The sequence below is a fragment of the Cebus imitator genome, unplaced genomic scaffold (assembly GCF_001604975.1).
Source record: "Cebus imitator isolate Cc_AM_T3 unplaced genomic scaffold, Cebus_imitator-1.0 Scaffold326, whole genome shotgun sequence".
NCBI classification, from domain to species: Eukaryota; Metazoa; Chordata; class Mammalia; order Primates; family Cebidae; genus Cebus; species Cebus imitator.
Genome location: NW_016107641.1, coordinates 723,359 through 736,968, shown reverse-complemented (window position 1 = coordinate 736,968; position 13,610 = coordinate 723,359). Strand labels below are relative to the sequence as shown.

At 44.6% G+C, this 13,610-nt stretch overlaps 1 protein-coding gene across 8 annotated transcripts in view; it reads left to right on the top strand.

Moving 5' to 3' along the window:
• The window catches only part of FRMPD2 (FERM and PDZ domain containing 2), a 125,163-nt gene that overhangs the window by 81,053 nt on the left and 30,500 nt on the right, over positions 1-13,610 (top strand). For all 8 annotated transcript variants that reach the window (XM_017504652.2, XM_037729966.1, XM_037729971.1 and 5 more), the window contains 5 exons: positions 158-368; positions 5,385-5,485; positions 6,997-7,089; positions 7,802-7,909; positions 8,008-8,124. In XM_017504652.2, the coding sequence (XP_017360141.1) occupies positions 158-368; positions 5,385-5,485; positions 6,997-7,089; positions 7,802-7,909; positions 8,008-8,124 (630 nt within the window). The remainder of the gene's footprint in view (positions 1-157; positions 369-5,384; positions 5,486-6,996; positions 7,090-7,801; positions 7,910-8,007; positions 8,125-13,610) is intronic.

Genomic DNA, 13,610 nt, shown 5'->3' with positions numbered 1-13,610 from the left:
ACAAAATAGTGGCAGAAAAAAAAAGGAGGAGGAGAGTGGGGACCCAGTGATATGTTACAACCACCAGAGCAACAGATCCAGCATCATTCTTGTGTGTGTGTGTGTGTGTGTGTGTGTGTGTGTGTGTGTATGTCTATCTTTTTCTCCCCAAATTTAGACCATGATAAGTTTGTGCAAATGGCCAATTTGAATCCTGCACACCAGGCCCAGTCTAAACCTCTGATTTGGATTCAGAGATTATCATGCTCGGAAAATGAGTTGTTCACATCCAGGCTTCGGGATGCTGCAGGAGGCTTGCTGAGTACATCACTGGATAACTTCAACGTGGACACCAGCAAGGAGGCTGGAGCAGAAGGCATTGGGCGCAGGTGGGTGTGATACATTTGTTCTCTGGGCCCAAACCACCATGTGGTTGAGGCTCTGCAGTGATCTGTACTGCAGAAATTGTTTAACCGATGTTAGATGTCTAAGAAAAGTATATGTTTATTGGGTAACTGTCAACCAATTCCACAGAGATTTACAGAAGGCCAGCTGTGGGGTAAGTCTATGTTAAACACTCTAGGGCAAACATCCCGTTCCTCCTTCTATCATGCTCCCGTCTTTTGATGAAGAAAGAACTAGATGATAATATGAAATTGGAGATGACAAATAAATAAGTTGCAATAAGCCCATTTGGCCTTATCGCCAGCCAGGTGCTGTTCTGAGCATGTGTGCACGTAAACTAATGTAAGTCTTACAGCTCTGTTAAGTATTTCTGTTGTTCTCATCACATCACAGAGAGGAAATCTAGGAGTTAGGATCTGAACACATGCAGCTGGCCCTAGAGTCAGACTCCTACCCTCTACACCATGCTACCTTTCCTACTGATGGGTTGCTTATAATTTAAATTTGTATGTAAAAATAATGAGCTTATAAATGCAACTTCACATGACAAAACAATTCATAAATGTAAAAATAGCTTAGGACTTGGATTACATTTACACTGCAACTTATAGAAATAGCACAGACTCCCAGGCAGCATATGACCAATGAAGGAGCCATTTTTTGGAATGAGTTTTCCAGCTACTTCAGGAAGTAGGTAAGGATGATTCATCTGAACTGAAAATCTATATGTATCTCTATATTATCTATACCTGTGTCTATATCCATAACTATCATCTTAAAGTAATGCTTAGAAAATTATTGCCCCCAATTCTGGTGATCCAAATGTGCACTGCTGTGCACCACAAGCTAAATCAAAGTGGTGAAGCAAAACTGTTTGGAGCATCTATTGCTGTGCAACAACTGACCCCAAAGCATAGTGTCTTAAAACAATGACCATTGTGCTATTCCATTTCACAATGAGCCGGATTAGAAATTCAGGAAGGACTTAGCTGTGGGATTCTTCTGCTTCATGTGGTGTTGACAGGGATCCAACAGATGCTGAACTTGTCTAGAGGATCCAAGATGACTTTGCTCACAGGCTGGTTCCTTGGTGAGGATGGTTGGGATGCAGTGCTCACGAAGCCCCTCTCCCTCCATGGGTAGTCTTGACCCCTCTCCGTGTGGGATCTTCAGCAAGGTTCTGCATGGCGGGGGGGCTCCAAGAGCCCAAAAAGAAGCTGCCAGTTCTCTTCAAGTCTAGATCCGAAGCTAGCATTGTGTCACTTCTGCTGTACCCTTGGTTAAAGTAATCACAGGTCAGCACAGATTCAAAGGGAGCAGAAATAGACTCCACTTCTTGAGGCAGGAGTGTCCAAGAACTTGTGGCAGCTTTCATCTGTCACCCAAACTAATGGCACCTTATCGCACTTCATCGTTTAAAAGGCCGAAGAAGCCATGACTGGCTCAAGGCCATCTTGAGGATGTGTTGCCTGCAAAGCATCCTTCCTGAGGTCCGTGGCCCTTCCAGCGACTGAACAGTGGTCACACACAGTAGGGGCTTTTCAGTGTTGCGTGGTAGCTGGCCTTCTTGATAGAAAGCTGAATTAGGCCCTCTGTAAAATCCAGCACAACTCTAATATTAGTTTACAAATACCAAATTTTCATGACCCTTAATAGCACATCAGAAGTTACTCATAACGCTTGTTTGAAAAGGAAAACCTAATTACTAGGCTTTTGAGTTCTTGGAAGACTCCCCCCACCCCACCCTCAAGAAGCACAGCTTGAGACAATGGTTTGGGTCTGGGTATGTTTTTGTGGAGGCGATGCCAGGAAGGAGTGAGTGGGGGAGTGAGCTGGCGAAGCAAGCAAAGTGCTCACAGGGGTGGGAGTCACCAGGTAGCTGCTGAAGGCAACCAGGGCTCAGCTCCACAGAAGTATGCAGGAAGCCTCTGAGAACTGCAGGACAGGAGGCGAACACCATGTACTGGCTCCCTCTTCCCTTTGGTTGAAGGATGGGAGGCACGGACTCTCCCACGCTTTTGGATAAGGTGGGAATATTGGGGGTGGAGGAGATGACTCCCAAGATTGACAAGAATCTCTAGAGCAGAAAGAGGGCCACACGTGAGCTAGGATGCTCTCAGCATGAGCTGAGCCTGAGCTTCCGTGGAACCGCCCCTGACAGCTGCAGTTGAAGTCTGTGGTGAGCCAAGGGTTGTGACCGGGATGCAGATGAGACATTTAGCGTTTCTGTCATGGTACAGAAGCCACTTTGCCGAGGGCCCCTTCTGCCAGGGTTCTGGATCAATCCCTGCATCATGGATTGATTTCATTCACCAATACCTGCCCCCTGTCTAGTGCTGTGTGACCTCAAGGAAGTTATTCAGCACCTTGGGCCTCAGTTTCCTCTTTGGTTCAGTGGTGGTAATAGTCGTGCCTCTCTACTTGGTGGCTGTGGGAGTTAAACCATGTTATAAAAGCTCAATGTGGGCTCGTCTGTGGTGACTGCCCTGATGCTGGTCTCAAACACAGTGTGAGGCTCCATGAACAGTGCCGCCATTTCCAAACAAGGGCAGCGGGGAGGGCTGTGTGGGGAGTGTGACATAAGACCTTGACTGATGAGTAGGATCTGGTCCCCGTGAGAGGAAGTGGAGGAACACCATGAACACGGGCCTCCTTAGCCTTCTTACTAGAAAAATGGATTGAGCACCTACTGTGTGCCAGCCCTGGGCCAGGTGTGGAGGATTTGGCAGTGAGCAGGACAGATGCCTCCCCTACCTCTTGAGCTCACAGGCTGGCGGAGAGGTGGCTTACATGGGGTCTGTGTGGGAAGGAGCAGGTCAAGCCGCTGGCCTGAACCTGGGCATGTGACCACAGGAGGGAAGGCTGACATGTGGAGGCAGGACCCCCTCGCCAGTGGCATTCCTGACTAGCAATTTACACAGCACCTCTTGGAACGGAGATGCCAGTGGCTGCCTGCCCTGAGGTACGGTTCCTGGCTGCCCTCCCACCCCTGGAAGCTGGCCTCTGACTTCACTTCACTGCTTCTCTGAAACCTTTCCCCACTGCCTCAGGCAAAGGTGTGGCTCCTCCATGTCCCTGGCTCCAGTTAGGGCAGTGGCCTCTGTCCCCTCCACCCTGACCCCCACATGCTTGTGTCTGTGCTGTTAAACATGGAACTTCTCCAGAACATCAATGTGCCTGGTGCATCCTTAGCTCTGAAGCTGGCAGGGGAAGCTTTCAGTAAATGGATTTTTTTAAAGTTTGCATTTAAAAATGTTTTTAAATTGTGGTAAAATACACATAATATATCATCTACCATCCTAACCACTTGTAAGTGTCCAGTTTGGTAGCACACAGTTCATTCACGATGTTGTGCTACCATCACCGAAGTCCATCCCCAGAGCTCTGTCCGTCTTCCCAAACTGAAACTGCCCCCATTCCACACGACTCCCATTCCACCCACCTCAGCCCTGGGCAGCTGCCGCCCTCCTTCTGGTCTATGAATGTGACTGACCACTAAGAGCTTCCTCGGATGAGTGATCACATTTCGTCCTTTTGTTACTGACAGTGATTGGCTTTTAAGCAGTAAAGGGTTGCATGTGTGGCCCAGATTACATAGGTCATAGAAATCCGGGCCTGGAAAAGCCCTTCCTTTTCCCTAATGGCTGCCAGAAGGCCACCTCAGCCTCATTGCTCCTCTCGGCTCCTCTCAGACTCTGGGGATTTTGCCATCCTTTAAGCACATGAGCACCCTGTCGCTGCCTCTCCCTGGGCACCTTGACTGGCTCTAAGGGTCATGAAAAGCATCTGCCCACATCCCACAGCAGGCTGGGGACTCCCAGAGGACGGGGCCCACCCTTATGCTCAGCGCCTTGGAGCCCAGGCCTGACACCTGGGGTTCTCAGTCACGTGGGTCAACCGTGCTGCAAGGCAAGCACGAACAGGAGCCAAGTCAGAGTGAGGCCTCATCTGTCGCTAGCCTCCAAAGCTACACTGTGCTGTACCTCGCCACACCGCTAGCCTTCTGCCCTACCGCTGCTCCTGTTCTTGCCTATCTGGCTGCAGCCTCTTTGCACAGTGCCAAGCTCCCCGCAGAGAGCTCCTGCTGTCACAGCTCCAAGGCTACAGGGGGAGGGTTCCTGGGAAACTGTCCATGCCAGCATCCCCTGCCATGGTCCAGTTGCTTAAAACTGTAGGATGGCTGTGGGGCTCGGAGGGGTGGGGTCAGTCTGGGTAACCAGGGAAGCTGAATCTGCTCAGAAGTTTGGCCATCCAAGGGGCCCAGAGCTGACTTTTTCCAGGGCTCTGAGACCCACAGCTTTACATCAGTTGTTCTCTCTCACTCTAGACTTTGCTCACCTCTGAATGTCGCTTCTCTCTGTGCAGAGTGACCCTGGGGCTGGGGCAACGTCTCCCTCGACTCATTATTCTGCTAGTCCCTAGTACATTCTTTATTTACTAGCATGCGGCACATTCCGTCAGGGCCAGCTGAATGCCTGCATGAATGCTTCTTATTCACAGTGTGGTATGATCAGGCAGCACCCAACACAAGCGTGTACAATGATCAAGCAGGTCAGTGACCGTGTGAAGCCCTCGAGCACATGGTAGGTGGGGTGTGGAGTGTGCCTGGCCCTGCTGAAGGCCTTCAGCTGAAAACAGGAGCAAACAACAAAACATCAACAACCACTAAGAGTGCTGGTGTTTGACGCTTACTATCTCATTTCGGCTCCATTACAGCCTGAGAAGTAGGAATATTATTCTTATTTTATGGTTGAAAACATGGAGGTTTTGCAGGGCTGCATATCCTTCACATAGCAGGAAGCTCATATGAAGCTCAATGCCCCCTCTGAGACATAAAGATCCTAGAGCCATTCTTCCCAGTGCCCTCCTGATAACTAGATCAGCTCTGAGGAGCTGCTGGATGACTGGACAAGGCCAGTCTGCCCTCCACAGGCCACAAGCCATACTCAGAAATGCCCCCTTGAGCCACCTTATCTAACCTCATTGTCTTTTCCCCATAGCTCCTGCACTGGCCGGGAGCAGCTGAAGAGTGCCTGTGTGATTCAGAAGCCAACACCCTGGGAATCTCTCTCTGGGCCACTTGTTCAGAGCATGCAAGCAGGTACGGACCAGGCCACAGCCAGGTCTGGGATAGAGGAAACCCTACACAGGAGGCTTGCTTAGAGTTTTTCACCACCACTTCATTTTGCTTCCCACGCAATGTTTGCAATCTTTTTGTTTCTTGAATTGTTTTTAAACGGCACGTGGTTGGGAAGAGACATTCACCTTTGGCTGGGTATGTGGATCTGAAATGTGTTAGCTCCGGTGAAGACAACCCCACCACTCTTGTTCAGAAGGAACAATACCTGCTATGGAGGGCATGTTCAGAAAAAGGCATCATTCACTGTAGATATGCTTCTTCATGCCGGCCAGCACATCGCCTCCCAGTATTCACCAAAAAACATACACAGAGTAGACGGCAGTCCCTTCTGCCATGCATACTCCTGGCCAGTTCCCCATTGAACGTAAGGACAAAGAGATCTGACATTCAATAAGCATTAAGCCTGGGGGTTGGATCAGTATATTAGTCCATTTTCATGCTGCTGATAAAGACATACCCAAGACTGGGAAGAAAAAGAGATTTAATTGGACTTACAGTTCCACATGGCAGGGGAGGCCTCAGAATCGTGATAGGAGGTGAAAGGCCCTTTTTAGATGATGGCAGCAAGAGAAAATGAAGGAGAAACAAAAGCAGAAGCCCCTGATAAACTCATCAGATCTGATGAGACTTCTTCACCATCACGAGAATAGCATGGGAAAGACCGGCCCCATGATTCAATTACCTCCCCCTGCATCCCTCCCATAATATGTGGGAATTCTGGGAGATATAATTCAAGTTGAGATTTGGGTGGGGACATAGCCAAACCATATCAATTGGGAAAACTTCCAGGCAACTCTTTACCAGTAACTGTCTGCCAATTTCCACCAAGGTCCTGTGGGGAGGGAGAGATGCAGAAGGATTGCAGTGGTGGGTCACCATTTGGGGATTTTCCCAAGTACACTGTGACACACACTGAAGTGCCCCACCCCAGGACTCCAGCTCTCTAGGAACAGCTTCAGGGCTCTGTCTGGGGCTCCTCCATGATCCAAGCCAGGGGAAGACCCCAGGGCACACAGGCTGGGCTTCTGGCACCTCATCACCCCTGGTTATTTGAGGCTTGGGATGGGAAGGCTTTGCTGTCTGAGCTCTGTTTTAGCTTTCATTTTGTTTTCACTATCAGCAAGTCTTAATACATCTCTGCTCATCCTCTGTCTTGTCCCGAAACCAATGCAGAAAAAAATAGCTACTGTAAGTCATATAGAAAACAAGTACCATAGCCCACCCTCTTCTTGCCCCTGCTCTTTAGGCTGGAACTTGAGCAACACTGGGTGACACTCTAGAGAGGCTCATGTGAGTGTGTGTTTAGAGGTCGATTCCCAGCACTGCTGGGAGATTAAATGTGAGCTATTTTTATTTTCAGGGATGTGTGAATGTGTGTGTGCATGTGTGTGAAATACTGTTCACTCCTTTTGCATTAGCTCCCAAATAATTGGGGGGGAAAGCATAACGTGGTACTCTGATTTCACCTCTAGGGTCACAGAATAACAGGAGGAAGAGCTTTATAGCTGAACCAGGCCGAGAAATCGTGCATGTGACACTGAAACGTGACCCACGTCGTGGTTTTGGTAAGAGGGATCCCTGCAGGTGAGGCCCAGTCTGTACCGCTGGGCAAAGTGGGGAGATGTGTGCTGTCTTCTCTTTCAACTTGTCTACTCCCCATTCCTACCCCTCCTCTCCCAGTTTGCCTTTTCTAGTAATCACTTCTGTTTTTTTTGTTTGTTTGTTTGTTTGTTTTTTTTTTTTAATCCCTTTAAGTGTCCCTAAAGAGCAACGAGACTTTTGTTTCAAAGTTTTTCTTTTAGGCCTGATACATTTTTAGGGTGCATCTGAACGCAATGTAGAAAAAGATTATTTCCCCCAATACCACGTAACAACTTTCCTCTAGTCAGAGATGGAGAGGAAGAGTCAATTTTTCTCACCTCTTACTAGTGACCACCTTCTAAGACCCTAAAACTGTACAAGGAACAAGGTATGGAGACAGGTACTTGATTAAAAGTCATTTCTTTCCTATGTCTCATTATATACTGGAGCAAAATCCAGTACATATTGGTGGTTTGTGTTCCCAGCTGTAGCTGTGCTTACTAACGGAGAACAATCCACTTTTCTCCAAATATCATGGCAGAGTAGAAAGGATCCTCCATTTGAGGATCAGAAGACCTGGCTGTAACTATCAGCTAATGCCACTTGGTAGCTGTATGATATCGGGGAAATAGCCTAACCTCTTTGAACAGCAAAATCACTAAGTGTCTTATCATGGACTATCATCTTGGATTACAGGTTTTGTCATTAATGAGGGAGAGTATTCAGGCCAAGCTGACCCTGGTATTTTTATATCTTCTATTATACCTGGAGGACCAGCAGAAAAAGCAAAAACGATCAAACCAGGTACATCTTCTTTTTAAATCACGAGAGAGATACTCTTTTAAGAAACCACTCTTTTTTTATTTCCTCTGAAAGATGATTGAAATATTTTATTTTTCCAGGAGGGCAGATACTAGCCCTGAATCACATCAGTCTGGAGGGCTTCACATTCAACATGGCTGTTAGAATGATCCAGAATTCCCCTGACAATATAGAGTTAATCATTTCTCAGTCAAAAGGTATGTTTTAACTGCTCTCAGGAGCTGAAAAGCCTCCTCTGTTTTCAGGAGTACATGACTCCTGTGAGGTACTAGACCTTGAAGTCCATGTAAGTCTTTTGTATTGCTTTCCTCATGATATTGGTTTGCAAAGAAGCAGTGTAGTGGCACAAATCAATAAGCTTTGCAATTTTGAGGGCAGAATGGGTGTTGCCATCCATGTCTTTCTGAAAGGGAGTAACCTACTCTAATTCTTTGATAGTCAGAGCTGGATACAACCACTTCCTTTTTTCTGTCAACTCTCCTTGCATGGCAGGGAGGACCTTTTTATTGACACCCAAAGTCCTTGTTGAAAGTGGCTGCTCCAGGATTTCTATAGTTTGGGTTTAGGTATAGGAATCAGATGGGGAGGAGACAGGAACTGTTCTTTGTTAAACTGTTATTTTAGGTTCAGGGGTACACATGTAGGTTTGTAATTACAGGCAAGCTAGTGTCACAGGGGTTGATGTACAGACCATTTCATCACCCATGTGATCAGCATAGTGCCCAATAGTTGTTTTTCTCGATCCTCTCCCTCTTCCCACCCTCCTCCCTCAAGTAGGCCCCAGTGTCTGTGGTTCGCCTCTTTGTGACCGTGGGTTCTCATTATTTAGCTCCCACTTATAAGTGAGAACGTGTGGTATTTGGTTTTCTTTCTTTCTTTTTTTTTTTTTTTTGAGATGGAGTCTCACTCTGTCACCTAGGCTGGAGTGCAGTGGCATGATCGTGGCTCTCTGCAGAGTGTACCTCCCAGATTCAACTGATTCTCCTGACTCAGCCTCCTGAGTAGCTGGGATTACAGGTGTGCACCACCACACCCGACTAGTTTTGTATTTTTAGTAGAGACAGGGTTTTTCCATGTCAGTCAGGCTGGCCTTAAACTCCTGACCTCACGTGATCCGCCTGCCTCCACCTCCCAAGGTGCTGAGATTACAGGTGTGAGCCACCTCGCCTGGCCTGTTCTTAAAGCTGAATTTGCATGGCAAGCATGCTGTTATTACTTGATGAGCATGTTCCCGATCAATCTAAGTGTAAAGTATTTTTTTTTTAGTTGTACTTTAGATTCTGGGGTGTATGTACAGATCATGCAAGACTCACACAGGTACATTCATGGTAAGGTGGTTTGTTGACACCATCCCCCCATCACCTATACCTGATATTTCTCCCCACATTATCCTTCCCCCACCCTCCCTCCCACTACCCCTTCCACAGCCCCCCACAATGGACCTCAGTGTGTGATGCTGCCCTCTTTGCGTCCAAGTGTTCTCATTGTTCAACACCCGCCTACGAGTGAGAACATGCAATGTTTGATTTTCCGTTCTTGTGTCAGTTTGCTGAGAATGATGGTTTCAGGTTCATCCATGTCCCTACAAAGGACACAAACTCATTGTTTTTTTATAGCTTCATAGTATTCCATGGTGTATATGTGCCACATTTTCTTTGTCCAGTCTATCATTGATGGACATTGGGTTGGCTCCAGTTCTTTGCTCTTGTAAACAGTGCTGTAATAAACATATGTGTGCATGTGTCTTTATAATAGAATGATTTATAGTCCTTTGGTTATAAACCCAGTAATGGGATTGCTGGGTCAAATGGAATTTCTATTTCTAGATCCTTGAGGAATCACCACATTCTCTTCCACAATGGTTGAACTAATTTACACTCCCACCAACAGTGTAAAAGTGTTCCTATTTCTCCACATCCTCTCCAGCATCTGTTGTCTCCAGATTTTTTAATGATCGCCATTCTAACTGGCATGAGATGGTATCTCAATATGGTTTTGATTTGCATTTCTCTAATGACCAGTGATGATGAACATTTTTTCATATGTCTGTTGGCTTCATATATGTCTTCTTTTGAAAAGTGTCTGTTCATATCTTTTGTCCACTTTTGGATGGATTTGTTTGTTTTTTTCTTGTGAATCTGTTTTAGTTCTTTGTAGATTCTGGATATTAGCCCTTTGTCAGATGGGTAGACTGCAAAAATTTTTTCCCATTCTCTTGGTTGCCGGCTTGCTCTAATGACTGTTTCTTTTGCTGTGCAGAAGCTGTGGAGTTTGATTAGATCCCATTTGTGTATTTTGGGTTTTTTTTGGCCCTACTTTTGGGATTTTAATTATGAAGTCCTTGCCTATGCCTGTGTCCTGAATGGTTTTGACTAGGTTTTCTTCTAGGGTTTTTATGGTATTAGGTCTTATGTTTAAGTCCTTAATCCATCTGGAGCTAATTTTAGTGTAAGGTGTCAGGAAGGGGTCCAGTTTCTGCTTTCTGCACATGGCTAGCCAGTTTTCCCAACACCATTTATTAAACAGGGAATCCTTTCCCCATTACTTGTTTTTGTCAGGTTTGTCAAAGATCAGATGGTTGTAGATGTGTGGTGTTGCTCTGGAGGATTCTGTTCTGTTTCATTGGTCTATGTCTCTGTTTTGATACCAGTACCATGCTATTTTGATTACTGTTGCCTTGTAGTATAGCTTGAAGTACGGCAGCGTGATGCTGCCAGCTTTATTCTTTTTGCTTAGGATTGTCTTGGCTATGCAGGCTCTTTTCTGGTTCCGTATGAAGTTTAAAGTTGTTTTTTCCAGTTCTGTGAAGAAGGTCATTGGTAGTTTGATGGGGATAGCGTTAAATCTATAAATTACTTTGGGCAGTATGGCCGTTTTCACAATATTGATTCTTCCTAACCATGAGCATGGAATGTTTTTCCATCTGTTTGTGTTTTATTTCCTTGAGCCATGGTTTATAGTTCTCCTCGAAGAGGTCCTTTTCCTCCTTTGTTAGTTGTATTCCTAGGCATTTTATTCTTCTTACAGCAATTGTGAATGGGAGATTGCTCATGATTTGGCTCTGTGTTTTTCTGTTATTGGTGTATAGGAATGCTTGCAATTTCTGCACATTGATTTTTAGCCGGAGACTTTGCTGAAGTTGCTTATCAGCTTAAGGGGAGTTTGGGCTATTGGGTCTTCTAAATATACAATCATGTCGTCCATAAATAGACACAATTTGACTTCCTCCTTTCCTAACTGAATACTCTTTGTTTCTTTTTCTTGCCTTATTACTCTGGCTAAAACTTCCAATACTATGTTGAATAAGAGTGGAAAGAAAGGGCATCCTTGTCTAGTGCCAGATTGCAAAGGAAATGCTTCCAGATTTTGCCCATTCAGTATGATATTGGCAGTAGGTTTGTCATAAATAGCTTTTATTATTTTGTAATAGGTTCCATTGATATCTAGTTTATTGAGAGTTTTTAGTGTAAAGGGATGTTGAATTTTGTCAAAGGCCTTCTCTGCATCTATTGAGATACTCATGTGGTTTTTGTCTTTGATTCTGTTTATGTGGTGAATTATGTCTATAGACTTGCGCATGTTGAACCAGTCTTGCATCCCCAGGATGAAGCCTATTTGACCATGATGGATAAGCCTTTTGATGTGCTGTTGCAATTGGTTTGCCAGTGTTTTATTGAAGATTTTTGCATCTATGTTCATCATTATGGAGATTGGCCTGAAGTTTGCTTTTCTTGTTGAGCCTCTGCTGGGTTTTGGTATCAGGATGATGTTGGTCTCATAAAATGAGTTGCAGAGGTTTCCCTCTTTTTGTATTGTTTGGAATAGTTTCAGAATCATTGGTACCAGCTCCTTTTCTTTATGCCTGGTAGAATTCGGCTGTGAACCCATCTGGACCTGGACTTTTTTTGGTTAGTGGGCTGTTAATTGCTGCCTCAACTTCAGCCCTTGTTAAGTCTATTCAGGGTTTCAACTTCTTGCTGGTTTAGTTTTGGTAGGGTACAAGTGTCCATGAATTTATCCATTTCTTCCAGATTTACTGGTTTATGTGCATAGAGTTGTTTGTAGTAATTTCTGATGGTAGTTTGTATTTCTGTGGGATCGGTGGTGATATCCCCTTTATTTATTTATTTATTTATTTATTTTGCATCTATTTGAATCTTCTCTTTTTTCTTTTTTATTAATCTGGTTAGCGGTCTATTTTGCTAATCTTTTCAAAAAACCAGATCATGGATTTATTGATTTTTTGAAGGGTTTTTTTTTTGCATCTCTATCTCTTTCATTTCTGCTCTGATCTTAGTTATTTCTTGTCTTCTGCTAGCTTTTCAGTTGTTTTGATCTTGCTCCTCTAGCTCTTTCAATTTTGACAATAGGGTGTCGATTTTCAATCTTTCCTCATTTCTCACGTGGGGATTTATTGCTATAAATTTCCTGCTAGATACTGCTTTAAATGTGTCCCAGAGATTGTGGTACACTGTGTCTTCATTCTCGTTGGTTTTGAAAAACATCTTTATTTCTGCCTTCATTTCACTGTTTATACAGTTGACATTCAGGAGCCAGTTGTTCAGTTTCCATGAAGCTGTGCAGCTCTGAGTTAGTTTCTGAATTCTAATTTGATTGCCTTGTGGTCTGAAAGACTATTTGTTATGATTTCCATTTTTTTGCATTTGCTGAGAAGTGATTTACTTCCAATTATGTGGTCAATTTTAGAGTAAGTGCTATGCGGTGCTGAGAAGAATGTATATTCTGTGGATTTGGGGTGGAAATTTCTGTAGATGTCTATTAGATCTGCTTGTTCCAGTTCTGCGTTGAAGTCCTGTATATCCTTGTTAATTTTCTTCCTTGTTGATCTGTCTAATGTTGACAGTGGAGTGTTAAAGTCTCCCACTATTATTGTGTGGAAGTCTAAGTCTCTCTGTAGGTCATTAAGAACTTGCTTTATGTATCTGGGCACTCCTGTATTGGGTGCATATATATTTAGGATAGTTAGCTCTTCTTTTTGTATTGATCCTTTCACCATTATGTGGTGTCCTTCTTTGTCTATTTTGATCTTTGTTGGTTTGAAGTCCATTTTATCAGAGACTAAAATTGCAACCCCTGCTTTTTTTTTGCTCTCCATTTGCTTGGTAGATCTTCTTCTGTCACTTTATTTTGAGTCTATGTGTGTCTTTGCATGTGCGATGGGTCTCCTGAGTACAGCACACCATTGACTTTTTACCCAGTTTGCCAGCCTGTGTCTTTTGATTGGGGCATTTAGGCCATTTACATTTAACGTTAATATTGTTATGTGTAAATTTGATCCTGCCATTTTGTTACTGGTTGGTTGTTTTGCCCATTGGTTGACGCAGTTTCCTCATTGCATCATTGGTCTTTACCATTTGGTTCATTTTTGCAGTGGCTGGTACTGGATGTTTTTTTCTGTGTTTAGTGCTTCCTTCAGGAGCTCTTGTAGGGCAGGTCTGGTGGCAATGAAATCTCTCAGTAATTGCTTGTCCGTAAAGAATTTTATTTCTCATTCACTTAGGAAGCTTAGTTTGGCTAGACATGATATTCTGGGTTGAAAGTTCTTTTCTTTAAGGATGTTGAATATTGGTCCCCACTCTCTTCTGGGTTGTAGGGTTTCTGCCAAGAAATCCGCTGTGAGTCTGATGGGCTTCCCTTTGTGAGTAACCCAACCTTTCTCTCT